Source organism: Sminthopsis crassicaudata, chromosome 1 (genome assembly GCF_048593235.1).
Source record: "Sminthopsis crassicaudata isolate SCR6 chromosome 1, ASM4859323v1, whole genome shotgun sequence".
Lineage (NCBI taxonomy): Eukaryota > Metazoa > Chordata > Mammalia > Dasyuromorphia > Dasyuridae > Sminthopsis > Sminthopsis crassicaudata.
The window spans coordinates 683,349,008-683,367,080 of NC_133617.1; the positions used below are offsets into that span (position 1 = coordinate 683,349,008).

Below are 18,073 nucleotides of genomic sequence, written 5' to 3' on the forward strand. Positions count from 1 at the left end.
ATGGTTGGAGGGGAGAAACCAGTGTTTAGTATTTTCAGAACAACAAACATACTTTGAAACCTCCCACTACTGCCTGGGAATTTCTCAAAATAAGAAGTAGCATAATGGTGCTTGTATATGTATACCTAGGTGTGAATTCTCCCACGGTTACTTACTAGCATTAAGAGCACTTAAATTATATGACTTCAGTTTATTCACCCTAAATGATGGGATTGTACTACATAATCTCTAAGGTTCTTTCTTCTATACTACACTTCTAGACTATGATGTTCCATACAAGGCAGTGGATGAGTAGGGAGGGAGCTAACTAACTAGTGAAAGGGATTCTCAAGGAAATCATTCTAAGTTCTGGTTATTCCTTATAATAGATGGAAGAACATGCCAAAAAGCAACATTTTCTAACTTAAGGTCTTCAAACCACTTCCCCCACCTGCACTAGCGCTTCTCTGGGTTGTGCCTTAGAGGCTGAAGCACCTCCCTAGACAGCGCTCTACAATGGGACTTGTCTGTCTCCTACTTCACGTGGATCAAAAGTTACTTGTTCCATGTCCCATTCTTTTGGGGGTTTCCTGTGTGCTAGATTATTCCTCCTTGAGCTTTACTTAGAAAAAAGCTTGCAAGTAACATTCTTGCATTTGAATAGATTTTTCTAGAGTCTAAATGCTTCAATTCAATGGAGTGATAGTGGGAATTTCAGGCACCGCGAGTGTACTTTGAGGGGCCAGTGGGTCACTGGATGCTCGATCAGATTACGTAGTTGGCTGTCTGCATAACCTATTAATGAGTTCAATCTTTCCGGGAGGGTTGATTATAAGTTGAGCATCAAGTATAAGGAAAGAGAAGGGGGAAGGATCCCTCATTTCTACCTTAGTGGTGGGAGGGAAACGAGAAATGTGATATTCCATTGGTTGTAAGGAATCTTCCATACACATGTGGCTTTCACACACACTTTTCCACACCCCCAGCTATGTAAACCTCTGCTCATCACTTGAACCCTGAGGCCTCAGGCAGAACTGAGAAGAAAAGACCTGTCAATTGAACCCTGTTTAGCTCAGAGGGGAAATTCAGCATATTGGACTGCTGCTAAAATATGGGAAAATAACTAAAGAGTCTGTCTTTATTCCACCTGTTACTTCCTAGTAAACAGGCACAGGTATGAGTGCACAATCAAGTGACGATATTAATCTCTCTCCAAAAAAGTGTACATGCATAAGCACACACCATATAGATGGTGTAAGCGCACAATTGACATCCCGACTTTCTACTCGTGGGCACACACCCCACACGCCCAGAGGGAAGTCCCCAAGTGGAGGATGCTGTGGGACCCCAAGGGTTAAGAATTGGGGCTCAAAGAATGCCCGTGCAATTTTCTAATGTCCAGGCCCAGCGGTGCAGAAAGGGGTGTGCCGTCCTCTGACAGCATCACTGAGCCTGCTACCTCCAGGGCTGGCTGCTGCTGCCGCCGCCGCCACCGCCGTCGCCTCCTGCCTAGTCCTTAAATGAAGGCAGAGAGGCGCAGGATAGTAGCAGTGGCGAAATGCCTGGAGCTGGCCGCGGGCTGCAGTGATGTTGCACTGGAATGAGGAAGTGGAGTGGAGAGGGGAGGGACCGAGAGCGGAGCTGCCTCCTGCCGCCGCGGCTCTGCTGCGAGGTGGAGCAGCAGCACATGGAGCTGGAGAGGACTGGGAGAGCTGTCTTCTGCCAGCCCCGGCCAAAGCAGGTACCGTACTCCGCGCAGCGCCGCCGCCGCCGCCGCCGCTGCCGCCGCCGCCGCTTCCGGAGCCTCCCCCGCAGGCAGGCGCTCGGCGGCCAGGGTCAGTGCCACTCTCCTGGGCAGCGCTCTCTTTTGTAGAGCTCCTTTTATCATGTGTCATTAATTGGGTTTTGTTTTCCCCTCTCTCTTTTTTTTCTTTTCTTTCTTTTTTTTTTCTTTTTCTTTTTTCTTTTTTTTCTTTTTCTTTTTCTTTTTTTTTTTTTTTTTTGGTTTGGTGGGGTGGGGAAAAAACACCTGTTTGCGCGCTCGCGCTGCAGAAAAGTTTTCTTGTTATTGTTGTTTTGTCCCTTACTAGTTTGGGGATCTGGCTTCAGTTTAGGACATAACTGGGGTTAGGAGACGAAGGAGGGTGCGTGTGTGCGTGCTTGGGGGGACGAGGAGGGATCAACTGATGTCTTCTACAGCACATCACGGTTTCTATTTTTTTAAGACATTTGGAAACTCTGAGCCGGGGATGAGGGCACGGGTGTTACAAGCAGGCACTAGGAGAACTGCATGGAGAAATAAGAATAAAGGGAAGAGGAACTGTTTGCAACATGAAAGTTTGTAACTTTTTCAGAGAGCTGAGCCGAAGTGCGCTAACTATTCACTTGAATTCCTTTGCATTTGCAGGACAAGTTTTGAGAGGCTTAGTAATCTTGCGGGAGCCGTGGGGGGTAGGAGGGGAAAAGGGAGGCTCTGAGGATGGTCTTCTTTCTGCCTCGGGTTGAATTGACTTTCTTTGAAGGGTGCTCACTAAAGGGCTTGAGCCAGACACGCTGCTTGATGTGCAATCCAGTCCCAGCAAAGTGCGCAGGAGAGAGATAAAGAGGAAAAAAAAAAAGGGGGGGGGGGGGAAGAAATAGGGAACAATGAGAGCTGAGCAATTTCAGGAAGTCATTGTGAAAGAAAGCTGGAAAGATTACAAAGTCTAAGTAAGCAGGTCATTATGGCAAGTAGATATTGCTACTCCAGACAGTCCCTTTTATTCTACTTGCAGCTTTAGAGAAGTTTATCCCAAGCAGAAAAGAAACTTGGGCAGCACCAGGGACAGGCCAGGAAAAAAAGGGGGGGGGGGAGAAGAATTCTTGAAAGTTCCAAGAGTGAAGTTAACCTATAGGAAGTAAATTCATAGTCTCGGGGAAATGGAGGCAAAAATAAAATGAACAAAATAAAGATATCTATGATCTGGAAGGGGAGGAAATAACGTATATCTAGTCAGTCTCTTGTAGCGCTCCCAAGTTCTGTTAAGAAGAAGCTCATAGATAAGTTTCCCCATTCTCATTTACAGGGAAGGGGAAGGATTCGTGTAGCTAATGAGGAAAGGCTGGGATGATTTGTAAAGAAAATATTAACTGACTGAATAGACTAAGGTATGTTGTAAAGTAAGAGCGTTCGCATTTGTGAAAGCCAGTACGGGAGTTGTTTTTAGCTGGGAGGCAGATGCTCCTGTAGGCGCAAGCTGCCAGTTGAAAGACTGCTGGCTAGAGCAGAACAGAGCGCAGTTAGCATGAAGAAGGTGGTGCAGGATCTAAATCCTATATAAAGAAATGCTTTTCTTTTCTTAAAAAAAAAAAAAAGAAAGAAAGAAAGAAAAAGAGGGGGGATAAGGAGGAGGGTAAGAGAGGTGCCTCCCATCTACCCTAGCATTTATAAAAACGAGTTTCTTTTATTATTTTTTTGAGGAGGAGACATTTTGATAATCCTTTAAAATGATTACAGATGGGCAGACCAAGCCCTGTAAAAGGAATTATCAAAGTTTTTTCTAAAGTTACCTATGGCATTTTCTCTTTGATAATTTGGGACTAACTACCATCTGTGTATATGTATATGTCCATATTGTTTGTGTGCATTTATGTTTATGCAAATAAGAAAACCAATACTTGAAATATTATTTGCTGGATTTTGAAAAAGAAGTTCCCCAGAAAATTTGTGAGGAATCCTGTGTGGATATGATACTTGCTTCCAATTTTAGGGGGTATGGATTATGATGTTTGCATTATACACAGGTAACGGTTTTCCTGGGGATATAAACAAGTGTGGATATCCAATAAAAGTGACATTATCAGTTCCATTTTCTTCTCTGTAATAGGATATGTGTGAGTAGCATTAAATGAGTATATACTGCACACCATTTCTACATTGACCATTGTTATGATCATTTTTGTGGTTTTTGTCAGTTACAGTTAAATCTAAGTTGATAACCTTAAAAAAAAAAAAAACTTTCTCTCATAGGCAAATAAACATCTACTAAGAAAAAAAAGTGTTATTGAAAATATTTAATATATAAAAAGTACATGGCAAATTTTCTGGTGATCAATATGTTTTAACTCACATGTATCATCTTATTCAAAAAATATAAATAACACCTTAAAGGGAAGGTACCCTTTCTTCCTGATTTTTGCTTCTTTATTAAGCAAACTCGGATATAAAGACAATCGGGCATACTTCCCATAGGAAAAAAGAGCTCAATTAAAGGATGAGCCCAAATTCTTTTATAAGAATTTTGTAGTCTCCTTGAAGTGAGAACGCAGAAATTCCAGATGTTTTTGGAACAGTACTGTTTGTTCCACTAAGTTTTTTTTTACATTAAACTATTTGTAATATAAAATCCATTATGTGATATTTTGACATAAATAAAAGACTATATTTGAACAAAGGATGAAATCCATACAGACATACATACACATATGACTCACTGTAGAGTATTATATATATATATTTCAAAGGAACACATATACCCCCCCTTTTTTGAAAAAAAAATGCAAATAATGAATGAGTTTTGACACAGATAATTTTAAAGTGAAATCTACCAAGTTTTAACATTTTAAATCAATCAAATACTCCTCTATTCTTCCCCTCTCATTCCAAGGTGATGGTTGAAGTACATAAAGAAAGGACAATTTAGAAACTTTTACTACCTATTTTGTAGCAGACTAAAGTTCAGTCATCAATTTCCCTCCAATATTTGATGAATACTATAATGCATATCTCCAAATCTAAAGAGTTATTGGGTAATTCTTGTTAATGACTAACAGTTATCATTATTTCATAGGATAAAATCAAGTTCACTAGACAAGGTAACAGTTTTACCCTTTGAGAAATTTCTTGAAAAGAAGCTGTAAAACCAGGCTGACCTACCTAAACATTTCAGTCTTCAAGAAAGCAAAACTAACATTTGTGATTTGATTAAAAAGAAGCTTAATTAATAGTGATTCTGAACAGAGCAGCTTTTTTTTATTAACTCAATAATTGCATACATTTAAAATCTTTGCTTTGTGGATTACAGGTGTTATTAACCATATATATTTTTTGTTTGTGGGGAGTTTTAATTTTTCTTGATTTGGATGAAGTATTTGTCATATCACCTCCCTAATATAAATAATATGATATATTTTTTCAACTGTCAGTTGAAGTAGAAAGGGAAAATATTGAGATTAGTTTGTTAAGTAGGCACCAAAAATGGATGATGTTTTAACATACCTTCTGTTAAGAAATGGAGTTATAGTTAAATCTAAGTTGACAATCTTTAAAAAAAAACTTCTTCAAGGCAAATATATTTCTAAGAAAAAAAGTGAGTTATTGAAAATATTTAATATATGAAAAGTGCATAGTAAATTTAAAAGCAAAAAAAATTAACTCAGAACTATTACATTCGTCAAGTGTCTGATGGATATTGTGTATTCATCAGGTAATAACTGCTTTTTTACCACAAAAACTCCCCAAAAGAACGTAGTTTTAAATGGCATTCTTGACTTTTCCTTCCCGCTGTGATTTTACTTATTTTGAAGAAGTAAGCACTGTCTCTGTTGCTTAAATTCTAAATAAAATTGATGCATATGAACCCAAATCACAAAGGAGCCACATTTAATCAGTCTTAGGCCCATGTTGTTATGGCACATTTCCTCTGAAAGAAAAAAATGAAAGCATTTTATCGAATTCTAACCTGTTTCCAATACATCATTGAAAAGATTTGTATCACAGACCTGTTCTGGGGTGCTATGCCTGTTTTTTTTTAGAATATGCAAAAACTTTATATCTTCATAAGAGTTTTACAGTTATTTTTTAAATTAGTTGTTATTTGTGTAACATGACTTTGTGATCATGCCACTTTATAGATAGAAACTTAAGGCACAGATAGCCCAAGTAAGGGGTAGTAATAAGTTTGTTTTTAAATCTTTGGACTTAAAACTCTGATTTGTTAGTATGTTGTAGAGAATAGTGGAAATGTTTCCAGAACTTTGTGTCTAAAAAAAGAAACAGGCAATCATTTTTTAAAAATATTAGGATTTCTGGTCAATAGTATTTCTAAATTATGCAAAAGATAAGTTATACATAGTATATGTAAAAACTAAACTGTGAAACTCAGGAAGCTAGATGAGAGCCCAGATTCCTATCATTGACTTAGGTTATCAAAACATTAGTTTCACTATTTTGTTAATTGACTTGATTTTTGTTGTTAGTGTGTGTGTGTGTGTGTGTGTGTGTGTGTGTGTGTGTGTGTGTGTGTGTGTATACAGGTTTGTACAAGTAAATTCAGCAATATTGGGACTTCTCTTCAAAAAACAATCACTTCTCAACTTTGCTTACTCTTCTGTAAAATGGGAATAAGTTTCTTACAAAAAACTTTTGATTGTCAATGTGTACTATATAATTTATTTTATATAATATTTGAAATTCATCATCTTTTGGATTGGTATTTGGCAGGTATAAGACACAGGAAATTTAACTATTTGCAGTGAAGTATTATTTATTCTAAATGAAATACGTGAGTGGAAATAATCTAGAATTCTATGCCCATTTTAAGTGAAGATCTAAGGGAAACAAATGGGCATATCCTATAACTGGCCATTAAAGTAAGTACTTTTCAATCCACTTTTTAAAAAAATGTTTTAAATGGCTGGCAATCTCTTTTTGGGTCACATCAATGAAATGGTATCATAAATCATGTCTTAGAAAAGTTAAAAACCTAAATCTGAAATTTATCCATTTTATTTATGCATGGAGTAGACAGGGGCTTATCATTTCTTTCTTTTACTATCATTTCTAATTTGTTTTTGACCCTGAAGCTTCCTTGGATGAAAATATTTGACTCTAAGGTCCAACAAATCAAAGTCTAAATAGTTTTTTAAATCTACTGTGCTTAGGGGACAGAAGGAAAGGTCTTGTCCTATCAGTGTTCCCAAAAGCAGCCACCTTTTCTTCAGTTGGCTCTCCGGTCCAACAAATCAGAATCCAAACAGTTTTTTGAACCCACTGTGGTTAGGGGTTAGAAGGAATGGTCTTGTCCTATCAGTGTTCCAAAAAGCAGCCACCTTTTTTACAAGTGTAAGCTATTAATATATGGTAAATTGGTCCACACTGTTCTGTACCCCAGCTGAATGTGAAGACATCAGTGGAAACTTGAGGAGGGTGTCTCTGGCAGGCTCTGTCTAATGCTGTTCACCTCTCTGAGAGATATGTTAGTGATGGGTTTGAATGTGCATCGTAGATTTGTCTCCATTACTAAATCTTTGAAGATCTGCAGTCATGAGAGAAATACAATTCACCCTGACTTCTGATAGGTGCACATTTCACTGGTGAGTGCAGCACTGTTTCTTTGCTATGGTAAATACTCCTTTTGTTTTTTTTCTTGGTATAACATTCTAGGAATGGGGTCTCTTTGCTCACTGAGTGTCTTCATTTGCCCATGTCTGCCTCGTGTCAGTAGATTCAATTTCGTAGAGGCGTAGCTTTAGCATGATGGAGTATATCATTATATTTCAGTTTCATGTGGTGCCTTCTGGGTTGTCCCCTTGCCCCACCTTCTGATACCTAATGGAAAGGTGGCCACAGGTTTTCAGAGTTGGAGAGTTTAATGAATTGCCAAAGTGAGGCCCTCATTAAGGAAAAGTCCATTCTTCATTGTTCCTCATTCAAGTGTGCAAAGGTTCATTTTTCTTTAGGGATACATTCACTTTCTAAAGGGAAATCTGACAATTTGTAGTCTCTCTTTTTAATTTCATGAAAGTCAATGCTAATCATAATATATAATCAGAGTCTTAAATGTAGGAAATCAGTCACTTATAAAAGTACAATGTGGCACATGGTCTGAAATAGTTCAGTTTTTTTCCTGGTTGTCCTTGATACTTTCATAGTGTATATTGAAATCACCAAGAATTCAACAAAGTAAAGTTTAATCTTTGTAGTATTGAAATATCTCATTGGTCCCATTTAGAGAAAGTGACTTGGGGATGTGGATTTAGGGCATGCTCTCATTTTGGGATGCTGGAAAAATAAACTAATCATTTCAATTACAGCAGTACATTCCTTATAAAAACAAGGATTTGATAAGAATTTTGATTTAGTTTTGGCTAATTTGTTTGGTTGATAACTCTTGTACTTAAAACTACTTTTTCAAAAGGCAAAACTGAAAGAGTAAAAACTGAGTATAAAAGACAGCACCTCTTGAAACTTAATGGAAAAATGTTGAATTCAGAAATCTTTAGGAGAAATGAAAATGAGGAATTGATCTTTCTTAAACTTACTTCTGAAGCACTCTAAAATTCCCTCCAGTGCTTTTAATGGAAACTAGAGAGAGGCAGCCATCCCCTAGTGTGATTCCCTACTTTTAGACTAAACAAGTGACCTTTTCCTTGGTATTCGTGGTGAGTTCTGTGATGGGGAGGAAATTAAAGTGGAATTAAAAGAGTCTCAAAGTAGAAACACATTGATAAAAATTGTGAAATCCACTTTTTATAATAATAAAGTTAATCATCCCTGGCTTGTTGAGAGATTGAATACTTAATTGCTATTTTCTTATTAAACTGGCTTGGAAATTTCTGGTACTTTTCTGCAAGTGCTTTCCCCATTCAGCATGAAGTTGTATAACATAATGTTTACCTGAATCAGATGTGATTTGATCACACATATTAACAAAGCATATCATTTTTTTTATAAAAAATGTTTTGCTGTGCTAGAGAAATTGAAAATCTGACATTGCAAATTAATGATTTAAAATTATTTAGTGGATGTAAAGTAATCCATTTGTAAGATTAGGGGAAAAGGTGCTTTCTTGTTTTGTGCTCTTTGATAGAAAAAGAAAAGTTTCAAGTGGCTAAATGAAAAGATCCCAGTTATTCCAATCATTACTAAAAACTGGAACCTCGCTCCTATAAGAACATACACAGTCATTTTTAGGGAAGTTTAGAGCAGCAAGATCCTAAATAGTCAAATCTGACAGATTCTAATTCCAGCCAAGTCTTCAGTCTCTTTAACTCTAACTTTTACAAGAACCAGAAATGGGAGGATGAACATCTCCTTGAACTCAGTCTTGTGAGGAATATCAGTAAAAATAAAAATTCTTTGTTCCCAGAGTTCCATTAGTGTATCTGTCTTTGAAATATTCTAATTGTTTTGCTGTTTTCCCATAAAGAGAAAAGAAGTTAGGATTTGGAATTAGATAGCTAATTTGAGAAGGTAAACAGTGGACACTTTTTGTCTATTTTAGATTCTTTGACTCCAGGGCATCTGGTTGGTGCAATAGATGAGTGCTGGGCCTGAAATCACTAACAAATTCAGATTTACTTATTAGCACTGTGACTTTGGGCAAGTTATTTAGTATCTATCTCAGTTTCTAAAGGTATAAAATAGGAATAACAATAGAGTTATTATAATGATAAAATAAAAGCAATATTTATGAAGTGATTTGCAAAATTTAAAATGTTATACAAATTCTAGTTATTGTTGTACAATCTTTTCAGTCAGGGCCAACTCTTTGTGACCCCATTTGGGGTTTTGTTGGCAAAGATACTGGAATAGTTTATGATTTCCTTTTCCAAATTGTTATTGTTGTTGTTATTATTATTATAATAGAAGAGTCACATTAACTCTTTAGTAGCCAAATCTTTACTTCACCTTTCTTTGTTAAAAAACATAATTTAAGATTCCCTTCATTAATTTGATCCTTTCAAAGTTTAGAAGTTCAAATTAAATTTTTGAAGAACCCTATTAAAATGTGATTGAAGTAATCCAATCTTTGTAGCACTAATTTACAGAATAAAAACCATTTGTAAAACACGAATGTAGTCAAAAATTGTTTCTGTCTTCATTAAATTAAAAAGGTAGCCCATATAGTTCATAACTTACAGATTTTGTAAATGAAACTCATCTCGATATTTGGTTCCTCTAGAAAGTACTTTGGTTCCTAATCTCTCCCCCAACTCCCACTTTGTTCCATAACTTCCAAACTTATATATGTATCAGACATATTGAATATGTTTCTAGTTGCTCATACTATTATGTTACAGTCAACCTTACATTGTTCATACCAGTGGAAGGGAGGATGATATAAAATAATGGAGAATCCTAATATTATTTTTTGGTAGCTTTAACTTCATTCAGACTCACATGCACTCAATCACAGGAAATCAACCCATCTAAATCTACTTCATGTCAACTCTAATTGCATTTAGCTAAGAAACTAGGAAAAGAGGTCAGAGGCTCCCATGGATAGCTGGAAAGTGAATAATACTGTATAGTGTTTTTAGTAAAAAGTAGATAGGACTTAGGGTTATGAAAAATTGTTTCTAGTCACAACTTTATCACACTGAAAATTTTGAACAAAACACTTAATTTGTCTCATTTTTTTGGTATATAAAATGAAGATTAGGTTGGACCACCTCAAAAACCCTGTCCGACTATAAAGGTCTAAGTTTATTAATTTATAATGTTGTTATCCCAAGCTCTGCTGTATTTAGCTTCTTTTCTTTCTTTCTTTTTTTTTTCTGGTGAGGCAATTGGGGTTATGTGACTTACCCAGTCATATAGCTAATGAGTATTAAGTGTCTGAGCTCAGATTTGAATTCAGGTCCTTCTGACTTCAAGGCTGGTGCTCCATCTACTGTGCCATCAAGCTAAATCTAGCTTCTATTTTTATAATATTTTAGGGGACACGAGGCACTATGATATATGTAAGCATATCACCAATCTTGGAATCAAAAAGACCTAGATTGAAGTCCTGTCTCTGATAAATACTAGCTGGGTAATCATGAACAAGTTGCTTAACTTCTTGGTGCAATTCTCACAACACTGTAAGTTAAAGATCTATGGATCTATATAAGTACAAAGAGTTTCCACACCTAAAGGTCCCCACTGGATGAAATCATTAATCTGGACTCATCTCTTCCACAAAGATTGTGGAGAGCATGAATTATATCTGATCTCTATAGCAATTAGTTGATCACATTACATTGAGACTCACTTCTATTTAGTAACTCACCACTAATTGTAAACTAGAAATCAGGAACAATGTCTAATCACATTATATAAATCTTACATCTCCTAATACAATGGATCAAATGGGTACTCAGTAGCTTTATTGATACTGAAAAATGAATACTGATATATAGATTTTTAAAAGTAAATGTATGTGTATGAAAGGATGAAATTGTAACTTTCCCAGATTTAATTTTAAAAATAATGCTTCCAAAAGAATGTGACAAAATTCATCCTATCTATATAAATCAGTAAAATTGTTTTTTTTTAAAGAATTTTTCAGAAACAGTTTCTTAAAATTTTAACAGGTCTTTAACATGCCTATGAAAAAGATATAATAATAATTATATGCTTTATTTATATTTTCTGAACCTGTGTACTTTTTTCATTTTGTAGATTCTAGTTTCATGTAAAAATCCCTTTATATTATGACATCTCTGCTACAAAGAAAGAAAAAAATAATGTATTCTTTGTGCTAGCATATTACTTTGTAGGGTACAATGCTTTTGTGAATGTTGTTTAGTATCTCTTTTTTAAAAAAAGACTTGGAAATTATATATCTGTGGAAATATTTCCCAGTGAGGGCTTCTTTTTATGTAGCTTAATAAAGGTATTCCAATGCATGTATTCGTTTTGTTTTAGTGGTTATCTATATAAATCACCATTTATTTGGCAAGAAAGTGTTTGGAAGGGTTTATCTTAATCCACCTGCCTTCTCCTGGTCATTTGGCCTTCTTTTCGAGGTGTATTTTATAACTCTTGTGCATGTGTATAGCTCCTTTTAAATTCATTATGAAAACAAGAAAGGAAAGAATTTCTACTTTGATTAAAATGATTGACAGAAGGGTAGAAAACTGATTTGAATTTGGGGGAAATTACCAAGAATTTATCATTTATTGCTGAATAAAAGAATGCTCAAGGTAATGAACGCCAGTTATCTAGAAGGATTTTGAAGAGGTGTAGGACCATTAAAATCATTGTCATTTTAATAAAATTTTCGCTTTCAAAGTGCTTTGCCAGCTGCAGTTAATAATCCCCACCACAGACCAGTAAAATAATCCAGGTATTGTTATTGCCATATTCCAGAGGGGGAAACAGATTCAGTGAGGTTCAGTGTTAAACATCCAGTATCAAACATGGAAAATTCAGCAGTCTATGTAATGTCATGCTACTCACTGTCCTAATGAAACCATTTTGTAAAAATTTTTAATGCCATCATTTGTTTTTTTAAAGCTTTTTATTTTCAATACATATGCACGGATAATTTTTCAATATTGACCTTTGCATAACCTTGTGTTTTCAGATTTTCCCTTCCTTCTCCCTACCTCCTCCCCTAGATGACAAGCAATTTATGTTATACATGTTAAAATATATGTTAAATTCAATATGTGCAAATATATTTATACAATTCTCTTGATGCACAAGAAAAATCAGATCAAAAAGAAAAGTAAAAAGTAAGAAAACAAAATGTAAGCAAACAACAACAAAAAGAGTGAGAATGTTATGTTGTGATCAACATTCAGTTCCCACAGTTATCTCTGGATGTATATGGCTCTCTTCGTCACAAGATCATTGGAATTTAATGCTATCATTTCTGGTCTGGAAACTTATTTGTGTGAGTAAATGGGCTCTCTCTCGAGTTCATTTTTTAAAGCAGGTTACTATTTAGTCATTTTCAATTTCTTCTTTACCAAATAGCCATTTAAACAATGGTTTTGAACCATATTTCCAGAAGATTTCCACAATTCCTTTTGGATCTTCTTTGCACAAATCATTTCATTATATCATTTCACACTCAGAATTTTTTTTAAAAGACAATGAAAAATTGTATGGCCCCCCAGAGAAGAAAGCCAAATGACAAACTGTGTCCCCTGAATAACCCATTTTCCAGTTTTCAATACTTCATTTCAATCTGGAAGGAAAATCTAACTAATTAAACAGAATTACTTACTTTCCAATTCATTTCTTGTTTTCAGTGTTTATCCTACTAGTTAGTAATGCTTTGAAAAAAAAAAGTAAAAAATGGGAAAACTAGAAGCTATCAGAAAATTCAAAACAAATAGAAATAAAACAGGACTATATGGTTTTGTGTGTTCCAAGAATCTTTTGGTCAATCAGGAAAACTGATGTGAGGTTCTTTTCAAGATACCATGGATCTCCACAGTGTCTGAGAACCTTTTTTTTCCCCAAATATATAATTCACGATGTTATGGGAGATCTGCAGAAAGAATATTTACCATTAGCATAAAGAAGAAAAAACTTGTTTAGTTACAAAAATAATGAAGTTTTATTGAAGACGTCTGGGTTCTAAAATACTACAAATAGATTATATTGTTAATGTTGTCTGCACCTCTTAGAGAAGCTTAACAGAACATGAGATTTATAAGATTTTTTTCCAAATTTCATTCAAATGTAGTTATATCAAAGGAAAATATCAATTACTAGATAGTGGAAGAAGTATAATTATTACTAATATATGTGTATAGTGCATTAAGATTTGCAAAGCTTTTAAATAAGCTTTCTTAATTTGATCCCCACAACAACCCCATAAAGTACCACAAATAGGATTAACCACATTTTATGGACAACAAAACTCAAATTAGAGAGATAAAAAACCTGGCCCAGGATAAATGTATAAATTAAGATTCGAACTCAGGTCTTCCTGATTCCAAGAATATTCTGTTCTGCACATTAGGCCTTGCTACCTTATGAAATGTCTTGACTTAACAATACTTCTCAAATTGGAACTAATTCTTGTTAGCATTGCTATTTCCAGACAATGAATACAGTAATTATAAGTGATCTCTATTTGTCATTAAAACCAACTGGGTTGAATCTCTATTGGATAATATTTGATTGAGCACCCTTTATGTTATCTTGAAAATTGTAACTATATTTCAATTTAGTTCATTTCAACAAACTCTGAGCTTGCTATGTGCAAGGTATTGTTTTTAGAGTTTTCAGTCATTAGATTGTGAGCTCTTTGAGGGTAGGGATTTTCCTTGGCCTCTTTTTTTGTATTCTCAATATTTAGTATGGTGCCTGGAACATAGATGTTTAATAAATATTTATTGATTTATTAGTTGATAAGATGAAATAATAGACTAAGCTTTTAGTGAGCTAATACTCTTGAAGAACGAGCAATAAGTTAAATGCAGAGGTAACTGTTAAAAATATAATTTAAATAAATGAGAGGCCTCATCAAAAGATTGGAGAATAGGGAGAAATCATTTATGTGTTTTGAAGTCCGGCTAATGATTAGAAAAGACTTCTTGAAAGAACCTGAAAAGCAACTTGGGGGAAGGGAAGTCTATTTAATATAAGAATACAGGGACAGAAAACATTCTAGACATAGGGGTCAATGTACCAGGGGCTGGAGAGCAGCAAATCAAGATATAGTGTAGAGTGCATTTCTTATATAAAATCTTCTACAATTCAAACTTTTTTGTCCCCTTCTGTTAAAAACAATTTTATTATTATTGCAAAGTGAATATTTTAAATAGATTTCCTTCAGGAAGATTAGCAATTCATGGTTGAAGAAGAAAGTAAGCAGAAGTCTAAAGAAAGTAATAAGAAGCATTGTCCTGTGTTCCAGTTTCAGCTTTTGACAATGTCAAGTCCCATTCTAAGGAAATTCTCAGTCCCATGAATGTATACACAATGGATGGGGTTGTGTTTTGACAATAGCGGGATTGGGCTGGCTTTCCTAGGGAGGTGTTTCAGGGAAATGCAGTTTGAACCGGTTCGCATGCTCACTACCAATAAAGTTTCTTTGGTCTGTTATGAGTTTCTTGAGAGAAGGGAATGTTGTTCTTGTTTTGTTTTGTTTTTGTCATTTTTATATCCTAGCTGCTTGACAAAGGGCCTAACAAATAGCAAGTTCTAGGTAAAGATTAGCTGATTGACTCACTGATGTTTTCAAGGAGATGAAAAGAACATAAGGCAAAACTGTCCTGGCTTTGATCTTAGAGTAAAAAAAAAATACTCAGGAATATTGAATATGCCTAGCTCTTCGCAATTCTAGTCTTCTATAAAATATAAAAAAAAGTTTTCAGAACCCTTACTGAATCTAAAGCAACCCTGAATAAAAAGAGGGTTAGAATGATGTTGTGAGACATCATTATCAAAGGTCATTCCACTGACACTAGGACTCTAGTGATTTTCACATTTCATTTATATTTATGGTTCTTCCTGTTTCTTCATTGTTCTTCCTCTTCCCTCTCCTTTTCTTAAAGCCTCCCAGTTAAATGAGTAAAATTAAAAACACCACGAGTAGAAGTATTTCTACTTCAAACATTTGATTAGTAAAACAAGCTTATTCTGAATTAATCAAGAGAAAACAGTCACAATTGAGACGTGTCTTCTATTGACAGTTTCTGTGGTTTATGATCAATCACTAAACTTTGAATCTATTTCTGCTTGTACAGTGGGGGTTACTGCCTTACCTCATAAAAGTAATAAAGGGCTTCATATTCCTCCTCACCATTGGATTATAAACTTCTAGACAGCAGACATTCTTTCTGCCTTTCTTTGTATCTCCAGCGTGTAGAACATTGTCTGATACATAATAAGCATTTTAACATGTTTGTAATGACTAAAAATATCAAAGATAAAAGAATACCCATTATTTACAAAATTTCCTAAAATTTTATTGTCATTTAAGCCATTTTGTTAAAATTCTCTATAGATAGAAAGAAAGAAATTTAAAGGATTCCTTTGTCCCATTAGTTTCTTGAGATAGCATTTTCCTTTAAATCCTGTTCTGTATTTTTTAGCAGAACCATGTGAATTTAGAATTGTAGTTTCTCCTTAATAACTTGTAATAATTTTTAACTTCTCCTACTATATAATATTCAACAAATTATAAATCTTTCTCAGAGTGCCCAACAAGGTGCTTAAACATAGTCAGAAAGTGTTGAGAAAATATTTGTCACAACTGATCGACTATCTTTTTACAGCATGAGAATTTCCTTTAAAGGAACTATATTCCTTCCCCCCTGAACACTTCTTTCACTATCTTTACCCAAATCAGAACCCTAATTACTGCTTTTTCAGCAAAAAGAAAAGGAAAAAGATGCAAATTTGGAGTTTGGGGAAAATTTAGGGGAAATGAAAATATATTCCCTATGTGACATCAGATCAAGCTGGATTCAACTTACATAAGAAACAAAAATAAACATGTAGTGATTTCCCAGAGACAAGCTTATCAACTACTTTTCAAAGCCAAATAGCAATATATATATATATATATATATATATATATATATATATATATATATATATATTCATAGATTGTATTTACCATTGTGGATACAATATAGCCTATAGTATTGATGCTAGTACTTTAGTTGTTTTTTTGAATATCAGTTCTGTTTTTTCATAGATTCATCCATGTTTTTGTTTTGTTTTGTTTTGTTTTGTTTTTATCAATCATATCATAATAAATGACCTGCATTTGTAACATAAAGAATGCCCAACTGGAAGAGAAGAGAGTAATGTTCATTATACTCAATCTTGCTTCTGTCTAAGCATCCCAACTGTTATCTTAGCAAATGGACTTATGAGGTCAAACCTCATTTTTTAAAACAAAAAACAAAAACATCAATGCACTATCTGGATTATGTGTTGAAGCAAGTTTGTACATATTGATATATGGATGTTTAATAAATATTGAAGAATGAAACATGCCATTTGAAATAAAGGTGACATGAATTGGGGCTTTAGGAAATTTTCTTTTTGTTGATTTTCGTTGTGATTTTTTTTGAGGGAGTAAGAGATTGAGCAGCTTGATGAGTGGGGTGTGTCCTGTCCTGCAACATTGATGCAATTAAATTGGTGATATTCTGAGATCAAATGATAATATATTACAATAAGCCTGTGCTTTGCAAAAATAGCTTTTCCTTCAGAGAAGGAAAGAGCTCAGAACTCCTCAGGGAAAGCATGTTAACGCTGCATAGAAGCTTCAGATGAAGAATCTTCTGTTTTATTTTAATCTACAACTTTATAATTTAGTATTAAGAGGAGCATTTAAAAAAAGCAGAGCTCCTTGAGACTTTAAAAAGATTGTTTTTTTATAATTATACTATGAGCTTTGTTCTTCCAGCTTGTCTGTGGTGGGATGGCTCACTCAATTGGAGTACTGTGATCATGAAGCCAGTCGTGGGCTTAATAAAACTTAATAACTCTCCATATGAAGCATTTAGCTTTGCTCTATTCCATGGTTGCAGATTGTACTTGTAGGTGTACATAGAGTACGAGCTGGGTATGCTGGCATACTTGAAAGCAAGCATTAACATTGCCTTTCTTTCCCCAACCCCCATTCCCCTGACACCTGGCTTATGTTCTGTGTACACCTGAGATTATATCCCGAATTCCAGCCAGTTCTTTTACAAAAAACATAATTTTTGTTAGGTTGGACTGAGAACAAGGATAAATGATTGGGTGCAAATACATCACTACTGTAGATGATAATGCTGCCTGAAGCATATGGCCTACTGTCTTCTGAATAAATGAGGAACAACATTTTTATCCTTTAAACCATTCAACAAATATTTATTGACTTGTTATGTGTCTTGTACTGTACAAAGTATTGTGGTAAATAGGGAAGATGTGGAACATTTTGTACCTCCCTAATTGCAAGAGAATTAGGCCAAACAGAACATCCACCAGTTTGAAGTTTTTTTGCTAAAAATAGGCCATCAGCCTTAAATCTAATCATCTGTGATAAAGAAATAGGTGACAAAGAAGCAAGTGGACTCATAGCCAACAATTAGACTCAGCATTTATTGGTAAGGGACCGTTTCCCCTCAAATGTTACTTGAGTTGTCAACAAAACATGAGATTTTACTGAGATTATCTTCTGCTGGTCATGCATGTATTATCCAAGTAGCTACCACCAGATGTCAAATACCATAGGCACTGGAGACCTTCAACTTGTAGGCCAGGACTCCAAGTGAAAACTTTGATTTCCACTCCTACTGACCCTAAGTGTTTCTTTTCCTGATGTTTATGGTGGCTTGAATCTCCTTCTATGAAGCCTTAAGTATTGCAACAGAGGGATAGCAG

At 34.9% G+C, this 18,073-nt stretch overlaps 1 protein-coding gene across 1 annotated transcript in view; it reads left to right on the plus strand.

Moving 5' to 3' along the window:
* Positions 1-1,436: 1,436 nt before the first annotated feature.
* Positions 1,437-18,073, plus strand: part of IKZF1 (IKAROS family zinc finger 1) — a 131,178-nt gene continuing 114,541 nt past the window's right edge. The window contains 1 exon segment of the mRNA XM_074283592.1: positions 1,437-1,814. Within this exon segment, the coding sequence (XP_074139693.1) occupies positions 1,580-1,814 (235 nt within the window). The 5' untranslated portion in view covers positions 1,437-1,579.